At 35.4% G+C, this 13,773-nt stretch overlaps 2 protein-coding genes across 6 annotated transcripts; one reads left to right on the top strand and one right to left on the bottom strand.

Moving 5' to 3' along the window:
* Positions 1-273: 273 nt before the first annotated feature.
* Positions 274-6,812, bottom strand: LOC133862370 (ribonucleases P/MRP protein subunit POP1-like). 3 transcript variants are annotated; one of them, XM_062298154.1, is made up of 11 exons: positions 6,627-6,812; positions 5,050-5,520; positions 4,627-4,723; positions 4,294-4,401; positions 3,988-4,212; positions 3,427-3,545; positions 2,821-3,345; positions 2,006-2,114; positions 1,336-1,925; positions 762-929; positions 274-643 (listed from the first exon to the last, which is right to left on the bottom strand). In XM_062298154.1, exons 2-11 carry the CDS (start codon positions 5,499-5,501, stop codon positions 451-453), a joined length of 2,586 nt encoding a protein of 861 aa, XP_062154138.1. In that variant the 5' UTR covers positions 5,502-5,520; positions 6,627-6,812; the 3' UTR covers positions 274-450. The 3 variants fall into 3 exon arrangements, with proteins under 3 accessions (XP_062154138.1, XP_062154140.1, XP_062154139.1); XM_062298156.1 differs by having other exon boundaries at positions 4,627-4,717; XM_062298155.1 differs by lacking the exon at positions 6,627-6,812 and adding an exon at positions 5,654-5,767.
* A 2,264-nt stretch (positions 6,813-9,076) lies between these two features.
* Positions 9,077-13,248, top strand: LOC133863850 (uncharacterized). 3 transcript variants are annotated; one of them, XM_062299970.1, is made up of 3 exons: positions 9,077-9,347; positions 9,436-9,534; positions 12,692-13,248. In XM_062299970.1, exon 3 carries the CDS (start codon positions 12,719-12,721, stop codon positions 13,001-13,003), a length of 285 nt encoding a protein of 94 aa, XP_062155954.1. In that variant the 5' UTR covers positions 9,077-9,347; positions 9,436-9,534; positions 12,692-12,718; the 3' UTR covers positions 13,004-13,248. The 3 variants fall into 3 exon arrangements, with proteins under 3 accessions (XP_062155954.1, XP_062155953.1, XP_062155952.1); XM_062299969.1 differs by lacking the exon at positions 9,436-9,534 and having other exon boundaries at positions 9,078-9,351; XM_062299968.1 differs by lacking the exon at positions 9,436-9,534 and having other exon boundaries at positions 9,079-9,347.
* The last annotated feature ends 525 nt before the right edge of the window (positions 13,249-13,773 follow it).

Raw genomic sequence — 13,773 nt, 5'->3', positions numbered from 1 at the left:
TATATACAATTATTCATTTTGTGGGTTAAATGGCTACCTGTCTTAACGAAGAGTGTCAAAAGAGAATAAAAAATAATTGTGTTTTTTTGAAAAATCTAATGTGGGAATAGCTATTCCTCCCATTTTTTAGAGGAATAGGTATTCCTCTTCGTAAGAGAATGGGTATTCCAATGGGAATAGGTATTCCAAGGAATAGACCCATACCAAATATAAGAATGACTATTCTTATGGAATAGTCATTTCATTCCTTGGGTCTATTCAGTAAACCAAACGAGCCCTAAATCAAAATTTTCTTCTTGCTCAAGGGTAATTCTTTTTCACCAAATTCGATTCAACTCAGTGAGAAAAGAAGTGCAGGTATTTACCTGCAAAGATATAAATAAAGCAAAAATAAAAAATTACAGATCTCATTCTACATGACATTTACAAAAACCATGAGTTTCCAGCAGCTCACATAAATTCCACATCTTCCTCTTGTTCCAGGACGATGGTCGCAAGAGCAAGCCTATAGGATGAAGATCTTAGATTCCTAACCAGCACATAGATCTCCTTTCTTCGCTTTCTGGGCATATTCTTCCACTGCTCCTCTCTAAGACGAGCGAGCAAGACTGCCTCACATAAAGCCTCTGCTATTGGCTTCTTGCTGCACACAAATCCGACCCAATATTGATATTTATGACCAAAATCAAAAGAAGAAATAATACAATGGAAGGCAAATAGAAGTACGCAGTTGTTAGGTAGCGAAGGACGTGTATACCAACCTCCCTCGAACAAATCCCGTTGTGACAAAGCCGATCGGCCACCGATGAGATTCCCTTGCAACAGCATCTTCTGGTATGTGGAGTTCCCACCTAGCAGAAGATTGCTCCTTGAAGTATGATCTTACAGCAGATTGAGGCATTTGAAGTCTTTCCTCGTCATTTCCTGACCTGCAATTATAACGACAGTAACAATACTTTCAAGATACTAATTGGGGGGGATAGGAAACATACTCGGCAAAATAAAATGTAAATTCTACATATTCTAAGCAAAGAAAACTTGTCATTAACAAATCATATAAACCAAGCTTGCATGCATTCTGATGGAACAAAGGGTTAACCCAACATATCTTACAACTTTTCTCGTCAAATATCGCTTTATAATGATCCAAGTATGCACATTTCATCAAATTCAAGCCCTCAATGTACATAGTCACATGGAATTTATTTGATAACTCTTGCAAAGATTCATCTATGATTTTCGCAAATAAGAAGTTCCATATTTGTTTCTTTATTTTTGGTAAGTGAAGGGAAAAAGTCATTAACCTAAGATAGAGAAGTTTCAAGAATTAACTACCTTGTAATCATCAGTGATAAATCACTAAGTTGAGGTACACACACAACAGCTCCCTCTTCGAAAACGCCTTCCTTATAAGCATGGAGAAGAATTCGAAGATAACATAATTTACCATCATAACTAAACTGGGCAATACCATTTAGGCAGAGGCCAAACATGCTTTCATCCTTCATAAACTTAAAAATACTTGTCTTCCTGTCTGGTAGTTGAGGAAATAGAAGCAAACGATCACATTGGATTCCTCTCATGAAATCAGTCAGCACGGAGTATGTCCTTGCTACCAGTCCATCAAATTGATTACCATGATAAACAAACGATGATTTACTACAATTTCCTGAATCAGAGTTGGACAAAAAATTCCTATCAACCATATCTTCCTCACTGTGAATTTCCCCATTTCCAACTCTAGCAGGTCCTTCGTTAAAAGCAAGCCGGACAGTGTCCCATGGGGGTGGAATGGGAACTCTCCAAGGTCTTACATCAGGAGGACAACGTTCTGCTTTTTTATTAAAGGCATCAGCTTCAGTTGCCATAAAGTTTGTGTATGCATTGCAATCAGGAAAATCCGAAGGGAAAAATGGCAACCCCATCTACAAGAGAGAGAAGATTACTATAAATGCTTGATAACCTAGTACTAAAAGCTATAGTTGTAAGGTGCAAAAATACTTACTTCACACGCAACCCAATGCTTCTCTCTCAAACCTATTGCATGAGCTCCCTTGGAGACAAGAGGAGCCCAAAAGGCCCTGACCCAACTTAAGGGAAGTACAATGGACCATCTGAAATAAAAGAAAACAAACACCAATGAGATACTAAATATCAGGAAAAAAAATTTGGCAGTTAGATATTTCATGCTTGACAAAATCAATATTTCCCAATCATGTTAGCTTTGCACAAATGATGCAAACAACAAGAAAATAAACTTGGTTTAATCCACTGAGGAGCAGCTTAAGGCGGCTTTAAAAAATGGGAATCACAATTTGCTCCCTCCAGAAAAATGTATAACAGATTTATCACTTATCTCACAGACCACTTCAAATTCAAATTTTGCAATAAACATTCAAGAAAATCAAGATGCATATCTTCATTTTGAACATTAATGAAATATTAAATGGAAAGAATCACAGAAGTCAAAATGTTGAAAGGGCTAATCACATAGATTTGGGATCTAAAATTTGAGTTACATTTCATATAGGTTTTTTTCTACATTTTAAGCACAGATGAACCAGGTTGTTTATTAAAACAGAATTTTCATAAAGAACTGCTAATTTTACCCTATTGATGCAAAGTGACACTTATTCCATATTTGTCAAATAACACTACTGTCACACTAGCGCCTAAAAACATCAACAAATACTGACAGTAAGTGAACATGAGCAGTAACACATGTTAAATGTAAAATCACAAACCAAGCACAAGATTATGTAACACAATTTTATTCTAGTAACACCAAATTGAAAATTTTACCAGGAAGAAAGGAGTTACCCTATAAGTGAGCCCTTTTGGTTATTATTTTTTAAAAGCAGAATAGGGCAAGATCTTGAGCACTGCACCTTGGTTGAAGTGTTCAGCACTCCTGAATTTGGATCGTCAAGACAAAAGTTATCCATATGCAGGTGATGTTTTTCCATGCACAACACACTCTCTTCCACAGGGGGACTTACTCCACTGCCATTATTCCATAACTCATTGTCATAATAAATAGTGCTCTTTCCTTCAGGTTTTGACCAAATTGATAAGAGCAACTCCTTGTTGTCTGATATTCCTGGTAATGCAGCATGCTCTTTAATTTCAGCTTCTGGTACACTGAGCATACCAGTAGAAAGTGATTCCGGAACATCTGCAATCCCTGTCTCAGGCATTATGCGAGGATCCTTGACTCTAAGAGACAAAATTGCATGAGTACCAAAACCCTCTCCATTTTCAAGAACAGCAGACCTCTTAAATTGAGGGTCATTGTCGGACACTGCAGCTGAATGTATCTTCATTGGCCAAGAATTCTCTGAAGAACTGTACAGCCAGTTAGCACCATTAGAACCATCCTGAACTTCTTAACTTAATACTAACTATTTCTACCTTTGAATAACTTACCAAGTAACAGGATGTAATATCTTCTGAAGATGTTGGAATGCCTTTGATCCCAATACTTCGAGTTTTGCAAGTTGACCTTCACGCGAAAAACAATTGACCAGACATCCCCTCTCATCCATCTGAAGATAGAAGACATGAAACAAATATAACATCAACATTACAGGAGCATGTGACCTAAACACTAGCTGGTTCTCTACTTTACCATTTATGAGTCTAGATAAACGGAAATTCTATTGCTGGAAGAATTATAAACAATAAGTGTCGCATTGGACAAGGATGTGTAATCTTATTTGAGCATCATATGACATATATTCAGCACAAAAACAGATAAAAATACAACATCGACGAGAATTTCTTAAATTGTTATCTAAAGATATAATGGCATACATTATAAACGATGTTTTACCATTAGCTATGAGCTTGGAGGAATATAGAGGACTTCCCAAGTGACGCCTCATTGGAGGCTGGGAGTTTTAAGCCAATAAGCTTCAATAGGTTGGGCTTCTAAAAAAGTATTGCAACATATGATGCTCTTATGAGAACCAAATTTAGAATTCCTACCTCCTTTTGGCAAGCAAATTTTAGTGAATCAAATCCTTCACTTAAAGCAGAAACATGTATCCACACCCATATCTGGCGAAAGGAAGAATAACACTCAATACTTTCTGGCTTGTTACATCCATCACCATCATGATCCATAGCATCACTATCTCTATTAAGAATGGGTCGCCACATATAGGTCACAGGAGCAATTGACTGAGAAACAGGTGCTCCAACATGATGAAGCTGCAAAGAACAAGGAGTTCATATACCCAACCTTAAATAATAATCGTTGTCCATAACAGAAGGCTTAATGAGATAACCTACCATAGCACTTCCATATATGACACCAGAAATAACAGAGTGAGAAATATCTTCAGAAAGAGCCGAAGGGGAAGGCACCATTACCATCTTTAGAACTGAAATTAACGAATCCTGGAAGCATACAACATGAGATTAGATTATGAATCTCAAAACAGATGAGAGACATTACACCATAGTTTTTGTTGGGCTCATGGAGATTGAAGTGGCTATTATGACAGACAATTAAAGGCATTGCTTCCTCAGTCCTAAGAGGCCTTTATTATCAAACAATGTGAACAGAAAGGGGAAAAAATCGTAGAATAGAAAATCTTGTAACAAAGAAGAGGGAACGCCTACCTCCGGACCCTCCAATTGGACAGCAACATGATAGCTTGCATCATGTATGAGCACCCCGTGTTTAAACCACTTCAAGAGCGCCCTAGAACCCCTTCCTCTGCATAAAAAATTAAAATCTTTACTCATAAGTTAGCCACATATATTTCCCATTATAAATAAAAGAAAACCATAGAATCTAAAACACACACACACATTTTTGTACTATCAGTTCCACTTTCCAATTCGAGCTTCAAGATATCAATAAAAGTGTAAGACCCCATGTACAGAGAAGTAAACAAGAGAAGCCACTTATCTAGTAGGGGCAAAAAAGATCAAGAACACATAAAAATCCTATATGATTTCAAAACAAGATTCGTGGACTTTGAAATATCTCTTTTAAGTCATACATTTTGAGGAAGACAAACAACAATAATAATACATTACCTGCCCTGCAAACCCATAGGAAGGTAAACGCCCCAGAGCTTCATCATTGTGAACCGCTTTGCATGCCAAACATGCATTCTCAGTCTCTTAGTCCCATCTCCAGAAGCAACAAAACCATTTTCCGGATTCATTTGAAGCTCAACTCTGCGACGAACACGCCGAGGAACCTTCTTCTCCTTATCTTTGTCCAAAGCATTGCCCTTATCAACTTCTCCTCCTAACTTCCGCTTCTTCCTGCAGCTCTTCCTCGCAACCTGATTGTCGAATGCAGTGGTTCTCCGTCTCTTGTTCCTCCGAGACCTGAAATTATTGCTCAACCGATCCGCAACTATTGAGTGAAGAGCCTCAAGCTCGGGACCTCGAGACTCTGTGAATTTCTTGACATTGATTTTGCGTGGAGGTAGAGCTGTTGAAGCTTGAGACCGTTTGCTTCCTTCGAAAGCAGCCATCATACACCAAATTAACTGCCCACTGAAATAAACCAGAAAGCAAAATTTCAGAATCGACAAATCACATTGCAGTGAAGCTGTAAAACTTTAGTAGAAAAAGTAAAATAGTAATTCCTATCAATATTGCAAGGGTTAGGTTTTAGGGTTAGGGTTACCTAGTATTGAACGCAGAGGACAACCAGAGAGACAGTGCCGTTTTTCCTTCTCTGTTATTTTAGCCAAAGGGATGTGTTTGTTGCACAGCCCAAATGCCCAACTCTTGAGTATCCCTAGTGAGCTTTCTAAATTTTCTCTAAATTTTAGCTCAAGAATCTACTTTTTTGATTTTATCTATCACTTTTAGAAAACTTCATACATCAAACTCTCTAATTATTTCTCTATTTTAAACAGATATTATTTTTTATTGATTTTGAGGCAACCACTTTAACAACTTTAACTACCATGAAAAGTTGCTCCAAATGAGTAAAATAAACTTTATCCAGGAAAAAAGTATTCACAAACAAATCTAACAACTCAAGCAACCGTCAATATTTTTTTCAATTAAAAAGAAAAAAAAAAAAAAGGCCTTGAGAGTTGAGAGATAAGATTCCCCAACAAATGAATTGAGTATTGCAGATTATACACAAATTTGCAGCTGAAACTTAGCTAAGAACGTGTCAATTATATTCAACCGGCGAAAAAAAACCCAAATCACGAAAAATTGGGGGACAAACGAATAATTATCCAGCAATTTGACAATATTACCAACATCAAACACAAAGCCCATAATTAGTTAACCCAGCTCAAAACCGATTCTCATCACACACAGAGGCGCACATAAAACCCTAGATCCATAACGCAGCAAAAGTTCAAGTATGCAGAAAACAGAGGACTTGCAGAAAAACGCGCACACACGAAACAGTATCGTGAACTTATAGTGACCGCATAAATTTCCCGGAATTTTATTTTTCACCTTTCCCTATTTTCCTACCAACCAAACAAAACCCAAATCACAATGATCAAAGACAAATTACATGTAGCTGGCATCAAAAGCACCGAACATTTCACAACAAATTGAAAAATCTGGGGAAAAAAAAAGAAGCAAACAAAACAAATGCAGATGTGCGGACAGGGCTAAGGCAGTAATACCCGCTGATATTAGGATGCCATTTGCTTTGAGAAAGGTAAGCCCCTTGATCGATTGTTTAAGGCAAGGAACTCGGTGATCGCAAGCTATGGGGGCTCCTTCTGTAGATTTGCTTGCGCCTCCGGCCGTGCCCGACGAACCCACTAGACAGAGTGAGAGATTGTTCAACCAACGGAAGTGCAAGACTAATGACCATTAGAGCGTGAGAGAAAAAGAAAAAGAAATAAAGAGAGTGAGAAGCGGAGGAGGAAAGCGAAGAACTGAAGAAGCGGGAGAAGAGAAACTTGAATGGCAAAAGGAAAAGGGGCATCAAATTTAGAGACTTTTATGACGAGAACTGTTTTGCAGAAATTTTAAATACAAAAATTTTAAAGAGCTTGATGCAAGATGAAAATGGAGGATTTTTTCTAATATTTAGTGAAAATTTTAAATTAAAGAACTCGATGAGGAAGGTCTTACACAACCCTAGTCATATTGGTAAGACTTACGTACGTGAATTTCATCGATGTGTTTGTTGCACAATCTAAATGTACAACTGTTGCACAACCTAAATGTACAATTCTTATACAACTCAAGATACATTAGTGAATCCATGCACGTGAGTCCTACCATGCATAAGTCTCACCAACGTATCTTAAGTTGTGTAAAAGTGTGCAAAATCATTTTCCTTAGCCAAAACCCTTTTCTGTTTCTAGTTGTTGTTGAACTACAAGAATAAGAGAACAAAACAAATAGGAAGATGATAAAAAAAATAACAATTATACAATTCCTACACAACCATTACTCACACAGGGTGAGCTCATATGGTGGTAGATCCCACCCAGTGTGAGTGATTGTTATTTTTCTATCGCTACCCAAACAAATATTAGAAAATACGTGTAATTTAAATGGGAACTTACAAGTTAAGAAAGAAAAAGGAAAAAACACGGGTAGGTTACTTAGACATAGCATTTCTAGTGGTCTGACTAAAATGATTTTTTAATTATTTTAGTGAGATAATTTGGTAAAAATATTAAAAAAAAAAAAAAAACACTCCAACCATCTTATTACTATAACCAAATTTTTTTTGTGAGTAAACAATGCTCACCAATAATAGTGATTAGCGAGTATCGTTTATTCATCAAATGATTAAAATATTATTAAATTTATTTTTTTCTCTTTTTTATTTATTTTTGTTCGTTTCTCTCCCACACATTTTTCGTTTTTCCCTTTTTTCATCCAAAACATAAATGTTTTAAAATTATAATATGAGAGCATATTTTCTTATTCATACATATAACCATTGGAAAAAATAATAATAATAAAAATATAACAATTACGAAAAGATAAACATTCAAAAAAAAAAAAAGATTATAGAAAAATAATAAAAATATTTATTTTAATGAAATAGTGATAGTTCATTGCTAAAATATAGAAAAATTATTTTAACTATTTTAGCTAATAAAATTTGATGAGGCTACTAAAAATAAATTAGTAAAAATTGAACTTTCTTTAAATTTATTATCCACCAATTTAATCGCGTTTACAACTATTGGTTGGACATGTAATCAAACTAAGATCTAATTTGTTGCCCTTTTATCAACCCCAAAGACCTTACCTTAATATATATATATAGATGCATTCGAATATCGTCCAATCGACTTTCCATTTCTATTTGAAATATTGAATTACTTCATATGAGGTCCATCCAAGCCTTTCTGCTAATTTTTATTTGTTTTTCATTCCATGACTTATTTGCACGATGTTTGATCAAGCTTCTTGACAACACACTTGAGTTTCAGATGATCTTCAAAGATGATCCATCCCATTACATTACTAGTATAATTGACATTTTATGTTATGCCATGCGTTTGCCATCAAAGTTAATAGAAAACCCTAACCACAGAAGGCTAAGTAAAGGAAGCTAATAATTTAAAGGGCCAATTGTAACTTTTGAAAATTTGAAGAACATTACAATTTGAAGGATAACCTAAAAAATTAATTATAAGAAGAATTGTGCAATGAAACTTCAAACTACCCTATTGCAACTAGGAAACTCTGTGTGAAAGTCTCTCCTAGCATGAGCATGTTTGGCAAACCCCCCACCCCACCCTCACTTTTTCACTTTTATATAAAAAAAAATCATCACTTTTATATAAAAAAAATCAAATTAAAAACATTTAAACTGTTTGTCCTAGCATGAACATCAAATTAAAAAAAAAAAAAAAAACAATAATAATAATAATAAAAATCCATCTTTGTTGGATGGAGAAACAAGTCAACAATCAGTCGACCATTCCAAGCTTTGAAATAGTTTGAGCCTTCAAGGGTGTTTATTAAATTTTTAAATAAAATTAAGTGAAAAAGAAAAAAAGAAAATAGTATGTACGTGAAGTGCACCCAATTAGATTGGGTAGTGCGCCCCTAGAAGCCCCCAAACGCCAACCTATCAAAGCATATTAATATTATACGAGTCTCCCACGGATCACACGCGAATCCACAGCACATATCCCTCTCTCTATCAAATACGCTATTTGTAGTAACTGCGTGGATGGTTCGCCCCGGCATATTCAAGCCGAGACATAAGGAGATCACGCAGTAGAGCCAACCCAGAAGAACCCCAAAAACAAATAAAGAAAGAAGAAAGAAGAAAGAAGAAAGAAGAAAGAAGAGAGAAGCTGTAGCGTAAAGCAAACAAAAAGCGTCAGCTCAGGAACGATCTCATCTTCCATTTTTCCTCAAGAGTAGGTCTCTCTCTCTCTCTCTCTCTCTCTCTCGCTCGCTCGCTCTTTCTTTTTCTATATTAATTTCTTTTTCTTTTTTGGGTTTCAGATCTGAGCTGCTGGGTTGATATATGTGCATTTGTATTCATGTTTTGAGGATAATTCTTGGTTTTTGATACTGGGTTCTGATTGTTGTTGAATGTTGGAGGTGGGTTTTTAATTTATGCTTTTGATATGGAAAATGACAGGCTTTGGCGTGTGAGTGTGCGCGAGTGTGGGATAAGATGCCTTATTGTGGGTGTGTTAATATGGGTCTGATGTATTTTCACGTGAGTTTAGGCATACCTTTAGGATTGTGATTTGGGCGAGGAGACAGATCTAGAATCCGGATTTGGGAAACTTCTTAGGTACAAGGTCAATGTTCTTGCTTTGCTTTTTAATAATACTTGTGAATCAGATGTAAACTAATAAATAAAAATAAATGCGAAAAGATAATTGATGGTGATATTTTCGCTTAAAATTAAAGCAAGGGAATAAGATGATTTACGTACATTTAAGGTCCCTCAAATTATGCTTGATTGGCTTATGTTTCGGAATCAATATTGATGAATGAATGTCATGGATTGCACAATTTGCAGTTTTAATCGTTGTGCAAAGTTAAGCGTGTATATTTCATCCTATCTGAATAGGATGATACTGATGCATGGAGGATTTATTAGACGTAACCTTTTCTCATTGGAAATGGATTATTCTTTGATGGAATTGCCCATTACATCACCATCAGGCTTAAAATGAATCCCTGGTATCACTGGCTTCTTTTCAAGTTTCTAGCTTTTATTTTTTTCCTCACCCAAAATGTGTACAAATAGTCATAGAGGATGCTATGATCTTCTTACCTGACATCTAGAGAATGCAAATGTGTGCTGGCTTTAGTTGGTACAGAATTTGGGAAGGTAACATACAATCCATCATGTTATGTACTAGAAGATGATGAAATAGTGATAAACTTATGAATGGTAAACTTGCTATAGACAAGGGGGTAAGCTATCCATATAGAGATGAAAGGTCATGCTATCTGTTGTTGATTTCTCAATGGCTTAGTTCTGTGGGATATTTAATGAAGGTTCGAACTTAATATCAAATTTATTGTAAGTGGTTGATTAATTTGGATTTATTAACCACCTTAGAGTGTCACTAGGTAATTATGTTGTAGCACTCTTGCTTTAAATCTAGGTTACGTGGTTTTCTATTCTCTCACTAATTGGCAATATATAGCTGGTAAATGACCATGTATTATATTTAAAGGACCAATTTATTGTTATAAAAAGTATGTTGAATTAGAACACATTGATATGTTCCAAGCAAGTCCTGAGAAATCCCACATTGCTCATATCCTTTTAAATTACTTTTACGACTCTTTTCTTTAGTTGAGTTGAGTAAAAGTGCTTGTTGGGGTTTTTCACTGTATGCCACATTATAGATCAAGGGATGTAATCTTCACTCTGTTTGGCGTTGATCTGGAAAGTTGGCCTTTTACTACTAAGGAATAGTTTCATGGTTAACGTCCAAGGTATGTTTGAACTAGGCAGAGAAGTTAGACTGTGTTTCTGTTGGGCTGCGTGCAATTATTTCTTGAATGCATATTTAAAAAGTTAAATTTATTCATAATAATACAGATTAAACATTTTTTAATTATAGTTCTTCAAATTAAGAACTTATGTTTGGCAACTCTAATCTCTTAGATCTTGTGCAATTATTTTTAGCATTTTCCTGCTTATTCAGTTGAAGAAACATTTCTCCATCCCAGTGAAAGTTGCATGTTAATGAAAGACAACTTGTGTGTTCCTGGAGTGACTGTTGAACTCTATATGAGCACTTTATTGTGAATGAAGATGATGCTTAGCATCAGGGTGCACTGTCTAACGGAATTGGCATAGCTTTGCTTGTGTTCTGGTCTATGTTTGCCTCTCTCACTCTCCCCCACCCAAAAAAAAAAAAAACTGTTTCTACCCTCAGGAATCCTATTGTTTTCTGGTTGATGTTTTGGGCCGCTAGTGCCCAAGTTGTACTGGATCATTGATAATAACCCTGGATATCTTTTTTTTCCAACTTTACTGGGTATTTGAATAAGATACAATTTCACTGACCTTCATTTGTTTGTGACAGTCTCACAGAATGATGCTGAGTTAGTTTATTGTGCATCTAAAGGCTGGAACATTTGAAACATTGCTTCTAGGGCATTTTTACAAATAACAAAAGAAGATAATTTTTTTTTTTATAAGTAAATAACAAAAGAAGATAAGTAATGAAGACTCCTTTGATATTAGCTGTAATGTCTGAAATCTTATGGTGGTCTTTTTAATGCTTGCACTTTACTCAAGATCCATACTCAATATTTCTCTCTGTTATGCATTATCTTTATTTTTTTGGTCCCATTTAGATGTATGTGAAAATAATGCTTCCATATGGTGTATGACTTTTATCTTTCCATATGAAGTGCGCCTTCTGCTTTTAATGGTATTTCGATTATTTATATATATAAAAAAATCTTTCCATATGCAGTGGCCTAGTTGAAATGATTGATTTTATTTTTCATTCTTGCTGCTAAAAAATTATAGGCACTTAGTGATGTGCTGAAAAAATTACATGTAGCTTAGATACTTAAGCCCTGATCTAGTTCACACTTAGGTGGGTGTGGCCACTTGTGTGGCCTTGATTTTGAGAGTTTTGTAAATTTAAGTTAGTAGTTATTAATTAACTGCTTTGCTGATGTTTTGCTAAGTGTCCTATTTATACTGCTACAATGATACTTGTATTACATTTCTCTTTTAGCCTTCAATACCCACTACACTGATGTTTCTCCAACAGTTCCATTTCTGCTGCATACAACAATGTCTTTATAATGACCCTACCAATGCCTCCTAGAATTTTTTCTTTCTCCCTGTCTGAGCATCATTTGTTACTTGGCAATTAACAATCACTTCAAAGCCTTTTCATACATCATTGATGCTGATATTAACCCTTTCATTTTCTATTTTAAACTAGTGATCACCCTTTTTCATTGTTGATCTCATGGTAACAGTACAGTGTATTAGCATGTTGCATTTTTTTAAAAAAATTGCTTGTTGGCTTGTTTCTTGTCATAAAAAAGTTTGATGCTTCTGCTTATAGTGACTGTTATTACAGTCAGTCGCATTGTGCAATCTTGAACAGTTCTATTATCATTACATATGTTCATGTATGTATGTATTTACACCCTTTCAATTATAAATAATTCTCAAAAAGCGAGAAATAAACCCTTTCATCTTTTACTTCTAAATTGTTAACGTTGCCTTTTTATCTGTCATCTTGAACACAACTTTCAGGTTGGCTGAGGAGGTAGTGTATAAGCCATGGTTCTCGACAGCATTCTAGCTTCTCCTCATCGTAGGTCACCATCATTCAGGAAGCAATTCTCACGGGATGATTCATTAAGCTGGTCAACACTCCTCCAAAGGCACCGGTTCCTTTTAACAGCTCTAGTTCTCCTGGGTTTCCTATGCACAATCTATCTTTACTTTGCTGTCACTTTAGGGGCTACCGGGTCATGTTCCGGTTTGTCTGGGGCTCAAAAAGCATTGTGTCGATTAGAGCATGCAAAGGATTCTGTGTCCAAGGGGAAACTGAAATTCCTTTGACACATAGATGACAATTCATAATTGGGAAGTTTTTCCTTCATTGTTTCTCTTTAATTCCAAGGAGATTGTATTTAAATATACTATTAAGTTATAATAGGATGTGTGCTGTTTCTGAACTCGATCGTCCTGAGTCTTATATACAAGAAATGTAGCAAAATTTTCATTTGGAGACTATATGTAACAGGCTAACAGCCTTGATGTTGTTATTTTGTTTTCAAGAAGCTAATGTTATGTTCTTTGAAGAATATCAGGAGCCATCTTGTTGGTGACAATCCTCTGGATTCATTGTGCGAGTGAATAGCCTTTGAGTAATGCTACTCATAACACACATTTTATATTTGCTGATATGGCGTGTTACTTTTAAATACGTCACGTCAGCTGTTGTGAAATGAGATCGATAAATGAGTGGGAAAATAGCATTACTTTTCATTCTATCATATAATCAAAGTATCAAATTTTCAAAAAAAAAAAAAAAAAAAAAAGGGAAGTTTTTACAAGAGGGTCTATCATATTTCAGCCCTGCCCTAAAACCTGTTAGAAATATATTGGTTCAAATGTTGGACTGCACAATGATGAGATATCTTTTTGTTTTCTCCTTTTGTAAATTTTCAATTGGAATTTGATCCAAAAATAAATACTATAGACCCTCTTTAAACCGCAAAGCCGTTTCATTCCAGTTCTAAATCAATCCTAAAATAAATATCAACTCAACCTTAGTCCAATTTTCTTTAATATCAATTTGTCTAAACCACAAGAAAATCATGTAAAAA

Source organism: Alnus glutinosa, chromosome 3 (genome assembly GCF_958979055.1).
Source record: "Alnus glutinosa chromosome 3, dhAlnGlut1.1, whole genome shotgun sequence".
In the NCBI taxonomy this organism is placed as follows: domain Eukaryota; kingdom Viridiplantae; phylum Streptophyta; class Magnoliopsida; order Fagales; family Betulaceae; genus Alnus; species Alnus glutinosa.
This window is presented reverse-complemented; position numbering and strand designations above follow the sequence as displayed.

Bases quoted from the DNA above. Each gene is read 5' to 3' on its own strand.
- LOC133862370 (XM_062298154.1), bottom strand. From the start codon at position 5,501: ATGATGGCTGCTTTCGAAGGAAGCAAACGGTCTCAAGCTTCAACAGCT. The intron at 4,402-4,626 runs GTAGGCGTTCCC...GTATGCTTCCAG, and splicing joins TCCAATTGGAGGGTCCGGAG to GATTCGTTAATTTCAGTTCT. The intron at 1,926-2,005 runs GTAAGTATTTTT...TCTCTCTTGTAG, and splicing joins AGCATTGGGTTGCGTGTGAA to ATGGGGTTGCCATTTTTCCC.
- LOC133863850 (XM_062299970.1), top strand. From the start codon at position 12,719: ATGGTTCTCGACAGCATTCTAGCTTCTCCTCATCGTAGGTCACCATCA.